General features: G+C 51.1%; 1 protein-coding gene across 27 annotated transcripts in view; it reads right to left on the bottom strand.

The window, feature by feature from the left end:
- The window catches only part of Dop1b (DOP1 leucine zipper like protein B), a 98,682-nt gene that overhangs the window by 46,058 nt on the left and 34,719 nt on the right, over positions 1 to 17,905 (bottom strand). For 22 of the 27 annotated variants that reach the window (XR_001781862.2, XR_003951829.1, XR_001781864.2 and 19 more), the window contains 12 exons: positions 16,878 to 17,067; positions 15,309 to 15,407; positions 14,518 to 14,641; positions 12,298 to 12,407; positions 11,582 to 11,696; positions 8,961 to 9,081; positions 7,336 to 7,455; positions 4,802 to 4,904; positions 4,048 to 4,239; positions 1,820 to 2,498; positions 1,102 to 1,373; positions 487 to 639 (listed from right to left, as the gene is read on the bottom strand). Coding sequence is in view for 17 of the 27 variants with exons in the window: in NM_027293.1 (NP_081569.1) it covers positions 487 to 639; positions 1,102 to 1,373; positions 1,820 to 2,498; positions 4,048 to 4,239; positions 4,802 to 4,904; positions 7,336 to 7,455; positions 8,961 to 9,081; positions 11,582 to 11,696; positions 12,298 to 12,407; positions 14,518 to 14,641; positions 15,309 to 15,407; positions 16,878 to 17,067 (2,278 nt within the window). In the remaining 10 variants the exon portion in view is untranslated. Of the gene's footprint in view, positions 1 to 486; positions 640 to 1,101; positions 1,374 to 1,819; positions 2,499 to 4,047; positions 4,240 to 4,801; positions 4,905 to 7,335; positions 7,456 to 8,960; positions 9,082 to 11,581; positions 11,697 to 12,297; positions 12,408 to 14,517; positions 14,642 to 15,144; positions 15,408 to 16,877; positions 17,145 to 17,905 lie in introns of all 27 variants that reach the window. The other 5 variants (XM_030249265.1, XM_030249266.1, XM_011246148.2 and 2 more) reach the window with 3 other exon arrangements.

Below are 17,905 nucleotides of genomic sequence, written 5' to 3'. Positions count from 1 at the left end.
AAAATAAATCTTTTTTTTAAAAGGACCTGGCGTTAGTCTGTGTCCAGAATCACATCGAAGTGCTGTGGTCCAAGGAAAACACAGAACACAGTTTCTTCATATCCTCTCAAAGTATCAGGCCCATGGCCTTAAAGAACAAGGACAATCAACTGCAGGAACCTCTCAGGAGACAAGAACTCTCTGCAAGTAGGAATCCTTACGAACAGCTCCAGAGGCTTGCACGTCCTGACTTTCAGGGAATCAGGTCAGAATTCTATGGTGAGCCTCAACTTGGACACAACTGCACTATCAGGACCCCAAAAGCAACGGCTCAAGCTCCCAGGAATCTGCCAGCCTGCTTTCAGATCACCTGTGTGCATCGGGACATCTACTGAGCCCAGCAGAGACTTAGCTTGAGTGGGAACAACCTGCCTTGGGCAGGTAAAGTGGGACAGACTCAGCAGCCTGATGGCCATCTCAGAGGATACAGATGCAAGCAAGGCTCACCTTGTCAGGGTCCAGGAGGGCATGGCAGATGATATCCTCACAGATGTTGGCAGTCGGGGCCAGGCAGTGCAGGCGGTAGAACAGCTCTACACAGGTGATGTGATGTTCACGGGTCTCCTTGTTCAGCTGGTTCCAGAGCACACGAGCCACCCTCTGCAGGGAAAAGGGAGTGGAGACCACGAAAGCATGGAAACACCTGTGCCTTTTCCCTTTCATCTGAGCCTGTCCTAGAGACTGGCTTCTATTCACATTTACTACATGAGACCCATCATCACGTCACAAGACACAGCTGGGACAAAGGAAAAGCCCACCAGGAGTTGCCTGGTCAAGACCTTAACTGTCCCATTGCCGGGGTACAGCACAGTGCTGGGCCCCAACTGTCCTGCCAGAGCCTGCTTATAGGGTAAAAGCTACATGCTGAGAGAGACCAGAAGCTATTGCCCTGGCCTGCTGAGAGGCACAGACAGTGAGGAGCTGGGATTGGAGACAGACCAGCCGGTCCCAGGTCCCTCCAACCCCCAAATGACACTGGACAAGCTCAACCCCTTTGCCAGTCAGCAATTCTAGTCCGAGGAAACGGCCATGAACCACACACATGTTCCCTGGGGGAAATACCTGATAGAAGTCTGTTTTCTCGGCAATGACTTTCAGTATCCCAGGAGCAATGGGAGGGACTGTCACCATCTGTAACTTGCCAAAAAAAGGGTTGTTCCCAGAGGTTTTGTAGCGCTTCATCTTGTCTTCGATGACAAGAGCGAGGGACTGGGAGTGGTTTATCACTTCCAGCAGTGTGGCGATGGCTATGTTCTGGAGGGAGCAGTCGCTCACACAGCAGCAAATTGTCATGAGGGATTTCAGCCACGGAGGAAAACTGCAATCGCTGGCTCCTAAAAGGACACCAGCCAGAGGAGAGAGGGGAGCAGGTGAGCATGGCTCTGTGAGCTTGAGACCAGCCCCATCTACACAGAAACTAGGTGCCAAGTCAGACACAGTTGACACAGGAGTCAGAAGCAGATACAACAGCCACTGATGCAGAGCAGAAGGAAATGGGCTGGCCCGCACAGAGCCCCGAACCAAAGGCTTGGTGCCCAACATGCTTCTGATTCCAGAGTTTTCAGATTTGGGGGTGTTTGCAGAGTTGCTGGGTGATCTTCCCTGATCTAAAATGACCCCAAACCATGTACCTGTGTCAAAAGGTTTGAATTTCTGATCATTTGGACCAAGAGGGTTTTCCCTGCCCCCTTCTGGGTGGACATGACTGTGTAATTGAGCATCGAGCCTGTCACAGAATTCCCAACGGACTGACCACACCCTGGGAGAACCTCCCTCTTACCTGGAGTCTGGAAGAGCGTCTCACATAGCTGCTCAGTCTCCTCCTCAGACAGATACACAGGGAAGGTGGCACAGTCCAGCAGCAGGTGGCAGGCGGCAGCCAAGGCCTCCCTGCAGTCTTCCTTGGAGCCCACCAACTCAACGACCACCTGGTCAACACCCCATTCGGTTGCTGCCTTCCTGTGTGGGCTGCTGGGCACAGACGACAGCGACTCTGAGCTTCTTGTCTTAAAGGGAGACCCTCGAACCGTGAACAAGTCCGAAAGCATCTGTTTAAACTGGGGCACGGTGATGGGCTTAGGGTCCCAGGAGCTCTTCCTGCCAGGGTGCTCGGTGCTCTGTGTCTGGCCCTTGTTGCCCTTCCCTGGGGGCTCCTCGGGCTTGTTTTCCTCCCCAGACACAGTCAGCGACGCTGCAAAGATGTTCTTGCTGGCAAAGTTTGCAATGAGCTCCTGGATGCAGAGAAATGTCGCCTGCATGGTCCCGTCTTTCTTCCAGATGTCGTCTCTTTCCGCAGACACCCGAGGCACCCTGAGGTGCTCAGAGAGCTCTGGCGACGAGGCGCTGAGCCCAATCCCACTGTCTTCAGACTTCAGTGGAGGAAAGGAAGGTTCCTCATCACCCGCCACCACGGCCTCCGTTTCCATAGCGATGCCACTGTTTCTTCCTTTTACTGGACTCTGAAAGACAAGGAACGCCCCATCTCTCATCCCGCAGGCTCCTCCGCTGTGCAGGAACCGTGCTGATGACAGTAACCACAGTAATTTGGTTGTTTCTCTAGATTCTTGCCTTCCCTGCCCTATTGACCCCCCAGCGATGGCCAGCCTGGAAAGACACTTAGGGATCATTTGACACATGGATTCACTGGTCACAACTAGTGGTGGCCAACTGCAGACTAAAACCAGGAATTTATGCAGCCACACCCTTTGAATCCCAGCACTTGGGAGGCAGAGGCAGGCAGATCTCTGTGAGTCTGAGGCCAGCTTGGTCTACAGAGTGAGTTCCAGGACAGCCAGGACTGCACAGAGAAACCCTGTCTCAAAAAACCAACCAATCAACCACTAAACCCAGGAGCTTTCCCATCTCCTTCCCACCTTCTCTCCAGTGAGAGCCAGAAGATGCCACTGCGCATGTGGCCTGACCTCTCCTCAGACCTCCACATGCCACTGTTTTTCTGTCTGTCTACAGCACTAACAACTTTTCTCAGAGCTCTCGCCCCTAGGGAGCTGTCTGCCTCAATGCTCCCCTTGGGCCTCAAACACTAAGTGTTCATTGGCATGGCAGCACCTCTCACCATTTCAAGGATGTACTCATGACCCTTCGGTTGCAGCCCACGGACCAAACTGTATCCTTTGGAGACAATGGCACCCTGACTGCAAACCTTCTCGACCTTGGTCACGGGAAATGGTTACAGTACAAGTCCACACACAGGGAGGTGCACAGAAATCACAAACTAGATACTGCTATAGCAAACAGACAAGGATCCACCTGTGGCACAGTCAGAGAAAAACAGACAGAGTGGCAGACAGAGTGACAGACAGAGTGGCAGACAAAGTGGCCACACAGTGTGGCTTATGATGCATGTGCTGCCCAGGTAGGCGTTCAAACCCTAACCTCCGCAGCCTGTAGTGGGGCCTTGCCCTAACCTCTGCAGCCTGTAGTGGGGCCTTATCTGAGGAAAGGCTGTTAATGGCTGGTAAGTGGGGGCATCTGGGTGACCTAAATCCAAACAGGCTGTGTCTTCATAAAAAGAGGGGAACTTAGGCACAGACTGCACACACAGAACACCATGTACATGTAAATGCAGAGATGGGGCAGAGGCCATACAGTTGTGACAAGCCTGAAGTACCACAGATGGCCAGCAGACCCAGGAGAAGCTTGTGAAGGTTCACACAGCACTGAGAGAAAAGAGCTCTGAGCTTCAAACTCAGAAGCCAGATTTCTGTTCCTGAAGCTGCCCTGCCAATGGAGGGCACACTCTGACTTGCATGTTAAGTGAGTCAAGCCCCATGCATACACACTCATGATGGAAGGGCTGCTGCAGTCATTAGCATGTGTAGCCACTCGTGGAGTCTATGCTACCCCAGAGAGGGCGAGATGAAGATCATCTGCACTAAACCTTCAAGATCCTCAACTCAGTGGCTGCACATCTCGTCCACAGCGATCTCCGTGCTGATTACCTCCCACTCCTCCGAGGCACCGACCATGCCTGCATCCTGAAGCACATACCGAGTTCCCGCTGCTGGGCTCCAGATCTAGGTAGGAGGGCGGCATCTGGACTTTGCTAAGCACCTTGAAACATGTCTTCAAGGCGTGTGTGAGCTCAGGTAAGCTCAGGGCCTCCACCTCCTCGGCAAGAGGCTGCAGCAGGCAGCCAAGCACCTGTGGGAGGTACTGAGTCTGCACCTCAGAGTAGAGTTCCTGGAACACAGAAGTAGCAGTTACTCACCGTGGAGAAGCAAGCACCTCAGACTGTCTGGGGCTCAGTTTCACACTAACCCCAAGCCAAGGATGTGCCCTCTCCTTCTGCTGAGTTTATCTCCTGGATAAAATTCCAACACTGCCACATGCAGTCTACATTAAATGTGTCCACTGTCACCTCTAAAACTGCAGCTCCAGTTCACAGACTGGTGTCCACACTTTAGCTTAGCTAGGCCCAGAAACGAATCCTTTTAATTAAAATAGAAAAATGAGCCAGCCCAAACCAAACCAGACCAGACCAGACCAGACCAGACCAGACCAGACCAGAACAGAACAGAAAACCAAACCAGCAAGAATGCAAGAAGCCTGGGATCGCAGCTCAGAGGTAGAAGACCACCATGAAAAAGAACTGTGACTATCCATCTACACCACACCACACGGACCCAGAGATAGTCCTGTGCGTGTGCAGTCACTTGCCCATACACACAGGATGAACAGAACAGGCTGGAAAGACCAAAGAGAGCTGAGGGGGAAACCGAGAGCAGGCATCCAGTGCACCTACCAAGGGAATTACATCCAGGAGGAACACCAGGAGGGTGCAGAGCTCCGAGACGGTGGGGGGAGGGCTGATGGCTTCTCCAATAGCCGTGGTTTGTGTCACTGGTCTGTGTTAAGCACAGGAGAGAGAGTTAACCCTTCCACAGTCACTGAAAACTCTGTCCTCCCCCACCCCTTTTTATTCAAGACAGGTTTTCTTTGTGTGGCCCTGTTGTCCTGGAACTCACTCTGTAGCCCAGGCTGACCTGGAACTCAGAGCTCTGCCTATCTCTGCTTCCCTGTGCTGGAATTCAAGGTTGTTTTCTTGAGTTAGGACCTCCCTGACAGCCTCCCAGGTTTTGAAATTGGAGGCAGGAGCAAACATCACTGGCTCCATTTCAAACACCTTATGATTTCCATCAATTATTCTGTTTTAAACACAGTAGAGGACAGTGTCTGTGGGTCTGACACATCAGTGTTGGTGACAGACTGACTAAAATGGGTAAGTATCAGCGAGTGCCCTGTTGAATATGTCTCGGAAGCAAACTGTTTGACCTGAACTTTGTCCATTCAGGTGTGAACTCATCACTCAGCAGACACACGGCGATGTCACTGTGTGTGGCTCAAGTCCCCAGTACCAATTCAAAGACCCATCTGAGGGAACAGCCTATGTCATTCAACATGGGCCAGAGGCCACTGTTTGTTTGTTTGTTTGTTTTTGACAAAAGGTCTCATTACATAGGCCTGGCTGACACTGGAACTTGGTACGCAGACCAGACTGGCCTTGAACTCACAGAGATCCGTCTGCTTCTCCCTCCTCCTGGAGCTAAAGGTGTGCCACCATGCCCAGGTTATTCTTTGGGACACCCATGAGGTCACAGGCTCTGAGCTGTGTGACCCCTGGAGAAGTACTGCTAGCTTCATTGGCCAACCTATTGTTGAGTGCTGGTCTCTGGAGTCCAGAGTTGTTTCTAAATATGCAGGAATAGACAGTGGTGGTTTGAATGAGACACATCTCCCTTAGTCCTGGGCATGTGGTGGGCTGTTTGCGCAGGGTTAGGTCTGGGCAGGCAGTGTCACACAGCCCAGCTGGGGGAAGAACATCACTGAGGCTGAGGCCGTGAGAGCTGAAGTTCACTGTTTCGTGCTCTCAGCTTCCTGTCCTGCCAACATGGATGGCTGCGTGCACCATGCCTCCTGACCATAGTGGTCTCTTACCCTCTGGAACCACAAGCCAAACTCTCTCATAAGTTACCTCTGGTCACAGTGGGAGGTGGAGACAGGAGGATCTCCAGAAGCTCATGGGCCAGGAGCCTGGAATAAGAGGAGCAGCAACACAAACCAGACCTGCTGCAGAAGTGGACGGATGACTGCACCGAGCTGTCTCTGACAGCCACAGAGCGCTGTAGCACATGCACGCACGCAGGCATACACACATATTATTAGCCCACACCAGTGGTACAGTCTGTAATCCCAGATACTTAAGAGGCTGAAGCAGGAGAGTGGTAAGTCCCAGGCCAGCCTGGGCAGCTCAGCGAGACTCTGTCTCAGAAAGTCAAACAAGCAGCAGGGCAGGGGTGGTATCAACCTTTAACTCCAGCACTCAGGAAGCTGAGGCAGGTGGACCTCTGTGAGTTCAAGGCCAGCCTGGTCTACAGAGTGAGAGATCTATTTCAAAATGGACAAACAGAACAAGGGCAGGGGTGTGGCTTAGAGGCTGAGCACAGGCCCCCGAGTCTGACTCTAACTCTGACAAAAGAAAGAAGAAACAACTGGAGCTGAGCCCCGTGTCCTCTACCTGTCTGCTGCCCTGCTGTTGGCTCTGGGTGCAGTGACAACCCACTCAGATCGGGGTAGGCCACCTGCGCCGGTTTCAGGGGGGCAGAGAGGCACTGAGGAGCAGTTGAAAAGTCAGACGCCTACACTGGGCAGGGCTGAGTTCTGATTTTCGCTGTTACTGATCTGCGGTGCAATGCTGGGCAAGACCCTCTCTGCATGTCTCTGGGCTCCAGTTATCTCTCCAATCCACATCAAGAAAACAAAATGCCACTTCTCAAGAGGTTGGCCAGGAGTTCATGGCAGGCTCTGTAGCCACAGGTGGCCAAAGTTTACATGGGTAGGAGGAGAAGCCCATGCAGGATCCACACAGGATTCACAGTGGCACAAAGCTCATCACGACAGCCTAACACATGAGCACTCTGACCCATCACTCACTAACTTCAGCAGGGATTTAAGACTGAAGAGCACAGCTTAGCAGTGGAGACTGTGCCTAAGGTGAGCAAAGCCCGGGGCTTGCAGAAGCTGCACTGATCAACACTAGGGAACAGGCAGAGGGCTTTCTGAAGTTAGACCCTAGTGAATAATAAGGTGGCCCAGGATCCTGCGACACAGACAGACTCTGTCCTATGATTAGAGTCCTGTGTGCCTTCCTTCCAGCCTGGTGTCCACTGGACTCTGGCGGTCAGGAGAGACCACTGAGAGTCACTTGGGCTGAGACCCCAGCCTCCAGGCAGCCACGGAGCCATCTATCTACCTGCTCCCTGTTCACACGTCACTCACCTGAAGCATGCCTCGAAACGCCGTGCCATGTAATCCCACAGGAAGTCTGAGCTGAGCGATGAGACTAGCAAGTTGACCGTCTTCACAATCTCTGAGGCGTGTCTGTTTTCTTTGATTGTGCTGCAAGTAGAAGAGGGAGATTGGCTGAACACACCACCGAAGGATCCATGTTACAGAGTGCGGTTGTCTGAAGCAGCCTCCTCTGACAGACCCAGAAAGCATTTCCACAGTGCCCTCGCTCCTGAATAATGGCTTCTAGAGCCTTTCTATCTGTTCCTTGGCAATTTTATACATATAGGAAATGTAGCAAATTAAGCCTACCCTGCCCCCTCCTGTCCCTCCCTCCTTCATGTACGATTTCCTCTTTTTTCTTTCTGTAAATAATCTGCTGAGTCCAATTATCAGTGCCTGCATGAATGTGGGCAACCTTGGGCAGCAACCTGCGGGCAGCTGTGACTCTGAAGAAACAGTGTCCTTCCTAGATGTAACAGATGAAAGGGTTCCGGTGGGAAGAGTGTAACACTCAGCTCCCTGCCCAACTGCAGGGTCAGCAGGGAGATTTGGCTACAGTTTTATATCCTTTCTTCCAATGATGCTGGATGTCAAGCTCAGGGCCCGGGACACACGAGCCAAGTGTCCCACCACTGAGCTACAACCTCAGCACATTGCTGATGGTTTAAATGGTTTATGCGGCTCAGTAAAGCACTCTAGGGAATGCTACAGAAATCCTCACGTGGATGCACAAAGATACATAACTATTTAATGACAGAAAAAGGTGGAAGCCACGTGCAAGGTAGTGTTTATCGGTAAGATTTCTGTGTACTTAATGACAGGTTCCCAATGAGGGTCAGCACATTCCACAGCAAACAGTGGAGTGCTGGTCATGGCTGTACTTAGACACCATGCAACCCTGCCTTTGGGCTGGAAGCTGGGGTTGAGCTGCTTAAACATGTAGGAGGGACACAGAAAGAAGTGAGAACCTTTTATTTCTCCTTGAAGGATGGAAGGATTATGGAAGACAATGTCTTTGTTGGTTTTTGATAGCTTCAAATATCAGGCTATTCTACACAAACATCTACTGCTTTTATGTTTAAAAAGAAAGAATGAAAAGAAAGCCCTTTTATTTTTTTGAGTGAGGAAAAAACCAGTATAACACATACTGCTCGGGACTTTACCATGAATCAACGAGAAAAGAGGAGAAGTAAGTTTTTGGCTACATAGTGATTAAACTCAGTATGTAGCCAAGGATGGCCTTGAGCTAATGGTTCAATCTGCCTAATGGAACCCAGAGACACCCCTTCTAGCATCTTGACCAGCCCTTGGTGTTCTGCCTTAGTCTCTTCTCCCCCTTATTTCTGAACTTCCTTTCCACCATCTTCCCATTCCCCTTCTCCCTGGGCCTCACCATGTATGTACAATAGATTACGTGGCCTTTGCTGCATGACACTCACTGTTGCAGCTGAGGGAGGGGCCAGGCTAAGCTCTCCTCATGTAGAGAAGGAAGAAGCTGCCATGGGTGCTCTGACCCCTGGCCTGCCCACCCTCTCAGCACTGCCTGGCTCTTCCTGAAGGGCAGAGAAGGACCATGGGGCAGGGTGACTGAGATGAGGAAGCTGAGCTCGTACCTTATTAGTGGATTCCCACTCTGAGTGTAGCTAAGCTTAAGGTCAGAGCCGAGGACATCGTGGCAGTAAGAATAAAAGGCCCTGATGACTTCCAGAAATAAATTCTCAACCACTTGAGGTCCTGAAATTAGTAGAAAACAGTTAGAGAAGGGTAATAATATACTTACATGTTGTTTGAGATGTGGTCTCTAGCCCAGGCTGGCCTCAAGCTCACTACATAGCCAAGGATTATTGCAAACTTCTGATCCTCCTGTCTCTACCTCTACCTGCTGCAAAAATACTAGGGTTCTGCCACCATGCCCAACTTGTGGGTAAGAGGCTGTGTGCATGCTAGGTAGGCACGCTTCCACGTGAGCTCGGTTCCAAACCGAGGCACACACACAAAGCACATGGAGCACCTCCATACACATGGCTTCTAAGACGCACAGATGCGACAAGGGCAAAGGCAACAGCAGCAGAGCGACGCAAAAAGCGCCACTGTGTGTGTGATGCCGTCACGTCCGGGCACACTGAGCAGGGGCTGTGCTGCTCTCCCTGACTACACAGGGTGACAAGTCACCGGGGCGGGGGTTAGGTGAGTGGCTTGAGCTCACGTCCGCTGGGTGGAGGCTGCTGAACGTGACATGTTCCAAACCTGTGAGCTGCTGGCCGACATCAATGGGGAGAGACCCACAGAGAAGGAGCAGCTGCCCTGCTCTCAGCTCTTTCCACTCAGAGCAGGAACACAAAACAACGTCAACACTGAACCGCTCACGAGGGGCCACGGAACTGTCCCAGTCGCATGTCAGAGCGGTATCCTGGCCCACGGGGTAGAGCACGGGGCAGGGGTTTCCAAAGATGACTTCTCATGAGCATACCCAGAGGGATGAGAGCCTACCCACTCTCAGCTTTTCGCTGTGCAAATGGCGACAGCACACTCATCTTTCATGGGTTTGATTTTCCAGGCTGTGACGTAACCTGTGGCTTCACCAAGCAACTGCTCTCCCACTGGCCTGCCCTCCAAGGCTTCTCACAGAATCACAGCGTGCCTCTGACAGAATGGTTTTCATAAACGCTGTGCTGGAAGGGTGCCTAATGCTCTCTTCTTACCACAGGCAGCTCTGCAGCCCTCCTCCATGGGGGAGACAAGACGCGGCTAAAGCCTACCTGTTTTAAGAATGGACAGGACCTAGGACAGAGTGACCGCCTTGTGTTCCTGTTTCTGCACAATCAACCTGTCTAGCTATGGGTACATCCCTTAGACAACTAAGCCAGGCAGAAGAGCAAACCTAACAACCATTTGAAATGAAGCTAAGCACGCTCCCTTGTCTAGATAGTATGACTTAGAGCCTAGCTAAAGGCAGCGCTGTCTGGCTCTCCGCAGGACAGCTCTCACACAAAACATACACCTCCTAATACTGAGTCCTGCGTCTTCTTTGAAAACCTCCCCAAGCCACACGGCACGCTCCAAACGTGCTAATGGCACCTGACTCACAGGCTAAAATGTGACTCTACAGAGCCAGAGTTCCTTCCAGGTACAGAGAAACCTATCGTGAGCCGTTGTTAGCTGATGGAGGCGGGAGGGGAGGACAAGAGAATCTGAGTCCAGCGCAGATGCTTCTAGCAGGAAAGGCTCACACTATGGGTTGGTTAAGCCATAGGGGCTCACAGCTCAGCAGGATCGCATTTGTCACGTGACGAGCATCTCAGGGCGTCGGTGCTCAGCACTGCCAGGCCAGACGGGCTTCCCGAAAGGAAGGCTTGGGCATTGGGTGGCCTCGGGCAAATAACTCTCCCTCTGTAAAATGGGTACTACAAGAGGTACCACCTCCATGTTGGAGGTGTGGAGAAACATGACACAGGCAAGTCACCTAGAACAAAATTACTGCTGAAAAAAAAAAAAAAAGGCAGGACCTGTCTAAATGTCTCAGTGGCTGAGACACCTTCCACTAAGACTAACAACCCGAGTAACTCCCAGGACCACATGGTAGAGAGCAGGCTCCTGAAAGCTGCCCTCTGACCTCAGCATGTATACCGTATGTGTGCGTGAGCACACACGAGAGCACACACACATGCACAGTACGCAATACATGCAATGCGTTTTAGAGAACTAGATTGAATGTGGTGTTATGTCTACCATCCCAAGACTTTGGAGGCAGATGCAGGAGATGATGGACTATCTAAAAAACCCAAAGCAAAAGCGTACAGACATCCCAGCACCTGGGTGCCCCTTCCACCTTCACAAGGAATCACTGTCCTCTCTTGCTGCCCTAGAGCCCATGTCACAGATGTCACAGATGTTCAGGGCCTCACTCTGGTTAACAACCAAACGGTTGCAGGGCCTAAGAATGCTCCTGGCTCTTTGTTCTGGCCAGAAGGTGCACAGACCCTGGCCTCTTACAATACTCCTGAGCTTGCAATGCACTGGACGGATAGGGGATGGTGGGGGGGGGTGTGTGTCTCTGCCCTGTTATCGGGCTCTGGTGACTGCACATCAGAACTGATAGTGAAAAGCAACAGAGGGAGGGGTCACTTCCCTCAACAGGTTCTTGGGGTCAGGGGTCACAGTGTGTGTAAGAGGGAGTTTCTAAGAACAGTGATGCAGATCTGTCCCAAGGCAGTGAGTGGCTTTCCCATGTTACCTATTTCCGGCTTGTCCAGCAGACTGACAAGGATTCGGAAAGGCTTCAGATATGCATGGTGGCGCTCCTCTAAGTCAGCGTCTAAGAACTTCTGGTGCAGTATCTCAGCCAGAGCCTGTGGGTTTGTTCACAAAGCACACATTAGGGGGCGGTATGTGGGAGGGTTAGGGTTAGAATATATATGGTAGGGTACGGCATTATTGGTTAAACACTCTGGAAGAAAATGGAGAGCAGCCTCAGCCCATAACACATGCATGTTGGTCCTTCAGGGATCACACCCAGTGTCTGCTTTGAGGACTCCGAGAAATGCACCGAAGCCATAAGGATCAGTGGATGGATTGCCTGCCGGGCACATATGAAGTCCTGGTTCAGTGCCTAGCACTGTATAAACTAGACACAGTGGCACACACCAGCGCTTTGGAGGTGGGCTGGAGGATTGGAAGTTCACAGTCATCCTAGGCTATGCAGTGAGTTTAAGGCCAATGTGGGAAATGTGACACTGACTTAAAGAAATACCACCACCACCACCACCACCACCATCACCACCACCACCATCACCACCACCATCACCACCACCACCACCACCACCACCACCACCAAAAAACCCAACCCAACCCAACCCAGCCCAAAAAACAGAAAGGAAGAAAAAAAGAAAAATACTTTAATGGGAAATGTTCTAATTATGGTCAAATTTCCATTTTTAGAAATGGTTTTACCTCAACTAAAAGATCCTTGGAGTATTTATCAAAAAAGTATGAGCATTGGTCTTCGTAAGAATTTGAAATTTCAGATTTTGGCACAATGGTATTTCCTTTAATGTCTGAACCTATAAAAGAATAAACACCACAAGCTGTAAAAAGATACGGTATTGTGCAAAAGCTTCCTGCTGTGGTATTTTAGTAAGTACAATTCCTTCAACAGACAGGCAAAGTCAGACAGAGTCACACCTCCCTTCTCAGGGAGGGGCATGCAGTAGGAAGTGCCCTCCACGGAGCCGCATCTGACAGTGGTGTCCTGGCTAAGGAGCAGGCAGGGAGACTCCCAGCCCAGCCAGCATCAGCCTAGTTTGCCCAACCACTCACTGCCCTTCTACAGCATGTTTATAGCTGCAACAGAGGTCGTTCTCCATTGGGATTGACTTCCCCAGCACTACCTGACAGCAAGGCAGACCGCCTGCCTGCCTGCCTGTCTGTCTGCATGCCCTCATCTGGGCTCTGGGTCAGTTAGTGCATCTTCAGGATAAGGAAGACCATCCTTGTGGAATAAGCAGAAACTCGAGGTTCCCAGTCACAGATAAGCAAGGCCTGGCACTTTCCCTATACACAGACTGCCACCTTCCTCCTCCTCCTCCTCCTCCTCCTCCTTCTCCTCCTCCTCCTTCTCCTCCTCTTCCTCCTCCTTCCTTTTCTTCTTCAAGACAGAGTTCCTTTGTGCAGTGCTGGCTGTCCTATAGACCAAGCTGGCTTCAAACTCGGAGATCTACCTGCCTCTGCCTCCTGATTGCGGGAGATTAAAGGCGTGTACTACCACCCAGCTAGAATCCCATGTTCTAACAGATGAGCACTTACAAACTCATCCTTCAAAAAACAACCAAATAAATCTTAAAGAGGGCCTGGAGCATGCCTCAGAGGTTAAGAGCACATACTGTTTTTGCAGAGACCTGAGATCAGCTCCCAGCACCCATGGTACGAGGCTCACAACAGCATGTAACTCCCTGCTCCGGGAAATATGGCAGCTTCCTCTGGCCTCTGTAGGCACTGCACTTATATGCTCAAATACAGTCAACATTCATATGTTCTCACACACACACACACACACACACAATTTTTTTTTTTTTTTTTTTTTTTTTTTTTTTTTTTTTTTGGTTTTTCGAGACAGGGTTTCTCTATAGCCCTGGCTGTCCTGGAACTCACTTTGTAGATCAGGCTGGCCTCAAACTCAGAAATCTGCCTGCCTCTGCCTCCCAAGTGCTGGGATTAAAGGCGTGCACCACCACGCCCGGCCACACATACAATTTTTAGAAAGTCTAAAATTTCCAAAGAGACCCCACCCCCACCCCTGCCCAGTGCTGTATACACTGTCTTGATGCCTGTAATCACAGCACTTGGGAGGCAGAGGCTTGGAGGACCAGAAGTACAAGGTCTAAGGCTCTCCTGTAAATTCAAGGCCAGCCTGAGACACAAGAAATCCTGCCCCCGCCCCCAAAATACCAACAACAAAATATCACGAGCCTGCAGTTACTCATCTTGAAATGAGTGCTCATAGACGCTTCCTTACAGTGACTTTGCACATCTCACAACTAGGGGGAAGTGACAAGGAACACTGAGGCGGATCCTGAGATCAGTGTGGTAAGATCCATATATACCCTGGAGATCAAGGGAAGCTGTGGAGGGGCTGGGGTGAGGCTCAGGGGTCGGGAACCCGCTGAACACACTTGAAGCTTCATGTTCTGTCCACACTGCTTACTTTCTTAACACACATAAATAAACATAGGAAGTTATACATAAAAATGCTTTCCTTTGACCTCTAAGTCCCTGAGCTCTGTTCCTGGGAGTCTTCCGACCAACAGCCAAGGGCTGCCTATAAGTTTGCAAGTTGAATACATAAACACTGCAAGGGATGCAGTCCAGGGATTCTCCTGATCTTGTTATACAGGCTTCTCATTAAATATAATTTAGCTGCAGATTTCTGGTATTTCTGTCTGGCTCTTAAATTGAAACTCATCTGGAATTTTAAAACTTTCCTTACTTTTCTAAGCAAACAAACAAACAAACAGCTGCAGATAACCATAGCTCCCGTAAGAGTTCAATCTCAACTGACCAGGCCTGTGTTAGTCATTGCTGTTTTTCCACAATTCATGATTCAGAGACATCACTAAGGGCATCATTTAGTCCACAAACCAGCTCTGGGGCACATGCTCACACACTGCTCAGTACCTAGTAACCAGGCGTAGAGTCTTCTGTTGAGAGACATGTCCCTTCTCAGGAGTGTCTGGGTGGCAGCTGAGAGGATGTGCACAACATCCCGTCTGAGAAGAGGGATGGCTCGCTCCTCAGGGTCCTATCGGGAGGACGAAGAGAACATTACCTCCAGGGAATGAATGCTGAGCAGGCTTCTAACTTTTGACATGTGGCTTTACTTAACCATCCATCCCCAGAAGATAGCTGTCAAGAGGCTGGCTGTCCCCACACAGCCCCGCCAAAGGAGTCAGTCAATGCCTGCCTGCTGGCATTCCATCTGGAGGGGTAGACTAAGGTACAGGGAGCTGCGGGAACTTTAAGGGAGCTATCAGATACACGAGGTCCCTTCCCAGTGCTATATAAGCAGTATCGCTGCTGGGGAGGAGACTCTTCCATGAAGGCTGTGAGACTCAGAGGGGTATCCAGGGGAGCCTCTGTGTCTCTGAAATGCCAGGGTAGACCCTTCCCTCTATGTCACCCACATTCCTGCTAGTGACCCTAACAAAACCATCGCCTCCCCTGCCCCACCAAGCTGGGTCTAGATGACATCATCCTCTAGCCATTCGTTGTTGCCCTATCTGGCATGAAGAGGCATCTGCTCACCTCTTCCCAGGAGAAGTCACATGATGCCCACAAAACGAGAAAAGGCCATTGATGGTCTGAGGCGAGCAGAGACTGCCAAGTGGCTGAGCAGTCTCCGTGACACCAGCACCTGCCTTTGCCTTTGAAGTGACAGGGAAGTGTCCAGAAGGGCACACACGACTCACCAGGCAGGTATAAAACGGGAAGAAAAACAGGATGATCTCCAGGTTATTTCTTTGCACAAGAACATTGGCGTCTAGCAGTGAAGCACACAGGGATCTCACCTGAAATGACACACCACAGTGCTTGTTCCAGAGACACCTGACACTCTGTGTCTATGCTATGCAGCCATAAAACTAAGTCACCTAGGCTGGGATTCTTGACGTGGCATTAGGCCACACAGGAGATGAGAACAGGGCTCTGAGCTCTAGGGACTATGGGGCTATACGACCATAGGAACCTCACGTAAAACCAAACGAAGACGCATGGTCCAGTGGACCCCAAGTCAAGACAGTACCGACCAAGTAAGTGTCCTCTCTCAATAAAGGCGTCTCTCAGTGCCTCAGGAGGGGACGGGTGCACTGAGGCTGAAAGCCACACACACACAGGCTTGTGGGGCGAACAGGTGATCCATCAGCTGGGAGCAGACAACTAGGAAGTCCTGAACTGGGACTGTGTGAGCCACAGAGCCACAAGCACAGGACAGGTGTGCGCAAAGCCACCCTTTACAAAAGCAATCTCTAAAGAGCTGGTGAGAGTGGGGTAGAGGATGCCGGTGGGAGGGCTGCTGGCCCAAGAGAGACGTAGGCTGGTCAGATGACAAGCAGGCCAGATCCACAGGCAGGAAAGTGGGAGACATGCGCACAGGGATCTCCGATATCCCAGTCACAACCTGAGGGGCTCTTCAATTCCATCACGTGGTCCTAAGAAAGATCTTGTGGGAAAGTTCTACCAACCCTCAGCAGACAGCAACGCCTGCTAGCTCCAGACTTCGTAATCCATTGATTTAATCTGAGAACATTATTTAAAGTTTGGGTCCACTACCAGGTGGTGATAGGAGGCATGGCCGGGTTGGGAAAGATAAAGGTCTGGGATGCTCACATTACAAAATTTATGGGGAGGTTTGGAGCTGCCAGGGAAGGCAGATGACCTTCACGGGCCTGGAGAAGGAGGCTGGGAAACCTGGAGCTTTAGGTGTGAGGGCAGCCAAAGAGGACCGACTGGGGCAGAAAGCAGGGTCAGGAGTCATCAGGACATTGGAGCAGGGGAAGAGGCAGTTTCCACATGAGCAAGGAGGGAGTGACTGACGCAGGGCATGGGAGGAGACGAGACTAGAGGCACATACGGCAGAGGCTGCTGAGTACCTGTGCACACAGCCATTGGCCACGGAGGAGCTATGCTGCCAGGGCGGGAGAGTTGGCTCAGTGGGCAGTCTGTGCTGCACTTCCACAGGACAGGGCCTGGTTTTAGTTCCCAGTACCCATGTCAGCTCCCAGAGTGCCAACATCTTCTTCTGGACTCTACTCTTCTCTCTCTCTCTCTCTCTCTCTCTCTCTCTCTCTCTCTCTCACACACACACACACAAGTATAAAATGTTAAATGGAAAGCAAACCATCCTTATGTATGGCAGCTGCCCCTCACCCTGCTTCACAGCTCACCATCATCACACACATTCAGTCTTGGAATGTCCTCACTGCCTGATTCTCCCTGATGGAGAAGCCACACCCACCCCTCTCGGACAGTGAGGCACCTACCGTGAGCTGGTAATCAGTACCCAGCATGCACTTCTGCTCCTTGCCTGGTGAGTCCCTGCTGATGTGGTTCACCACAAATAAGGAGGCAGGGAGGCGGATGGAAGGGCTTGTCAGAACGCTGCCCCACAGGGCAGCATAGAACACCTCTCGCCCCACAACCACAGACAGTCTCAGGAGCAGGGCGTCAGTTCTGTTGGTGAAAGATGACAAGGTTTCAGGTTTCTTCCCACCTTCTGCACCGTGTGAGCACCACCCATGAAGTCCATCCTGAGGAAAAGTCAGGAATATGTGACCAGTCACACATGAGGCACGCAGACCCTCTTCAGGGTCTGGGAATGGAATTCAGGTTGCTGGGCCTGACAGCAAGTACCTTACTCAGTGAGTCACTGTCCTCTTTATAACATTATAAATAGATTTATTTTTAATTATGTCTATATATGTCTGTGTGTCTGTATGTGCATAGGACTGCAGGTGCCTGTGCAGGCCAGAAGGGGGCACTGGATACCCTAAAGGTGGAGTTACAGAACCAAACTCCAGGCCTCTTAAAGCAGCAAGTGCTCTTAACTGCTGAGCCATCCCTCTAGCCCCACCTATTTAATTAGTACACCTGCGTGCATGTGTGTATGCACGTGTGTGTAGTGTATGAGTGTGTATGGCGGTATATATATAAATAATATATATATGTGCACTCATGCACAGCAGACTTGGTTAGGTCAGAGGACAACCTGAAAAAGCTGGTTCTCTCCTTTGGAGAAGTTGCTCTTCTTCTTCCACCATGTGGGTCCTGGGTATTAGGTTCGGGACACAAGGCTTGGTAGCAGCCATCCTAACTACTGGGCCACTTGTTAGCCCCCAGACCCCTTTATTTTGGGATCTGCCTGAGTGCTGGGGTCACAGGTGTCAGCCATCTGGCTTGGCACATCTCTTATCTTCACTCAATCCTCCTGTGACGGGACGCAGTCAGCAGCTCATGACGCGTCTCTTTCAGTAGATCAGGCCTGTTTTTCCAAGGACACTGAAGTGGGGCC

Source organism: Mus musculus, chromosome 16, assembly GCF_000001635.26.
Source record: "Mus musculus strain C57BL/6J chromosome 16, GRCm38.p6 C57BL/6J".
Classification (NCBI taxonomy): Eukaryota; Metazoa; Chordata; class Mammalia; order Rodentia; family Muridae; genus Mus; species Mus musculus.
The sequence above is the reverse complement of the archived record's forward strand: the minus strand, read 5'-3'. Positions and strand labels throughout refer to the sequence as shown.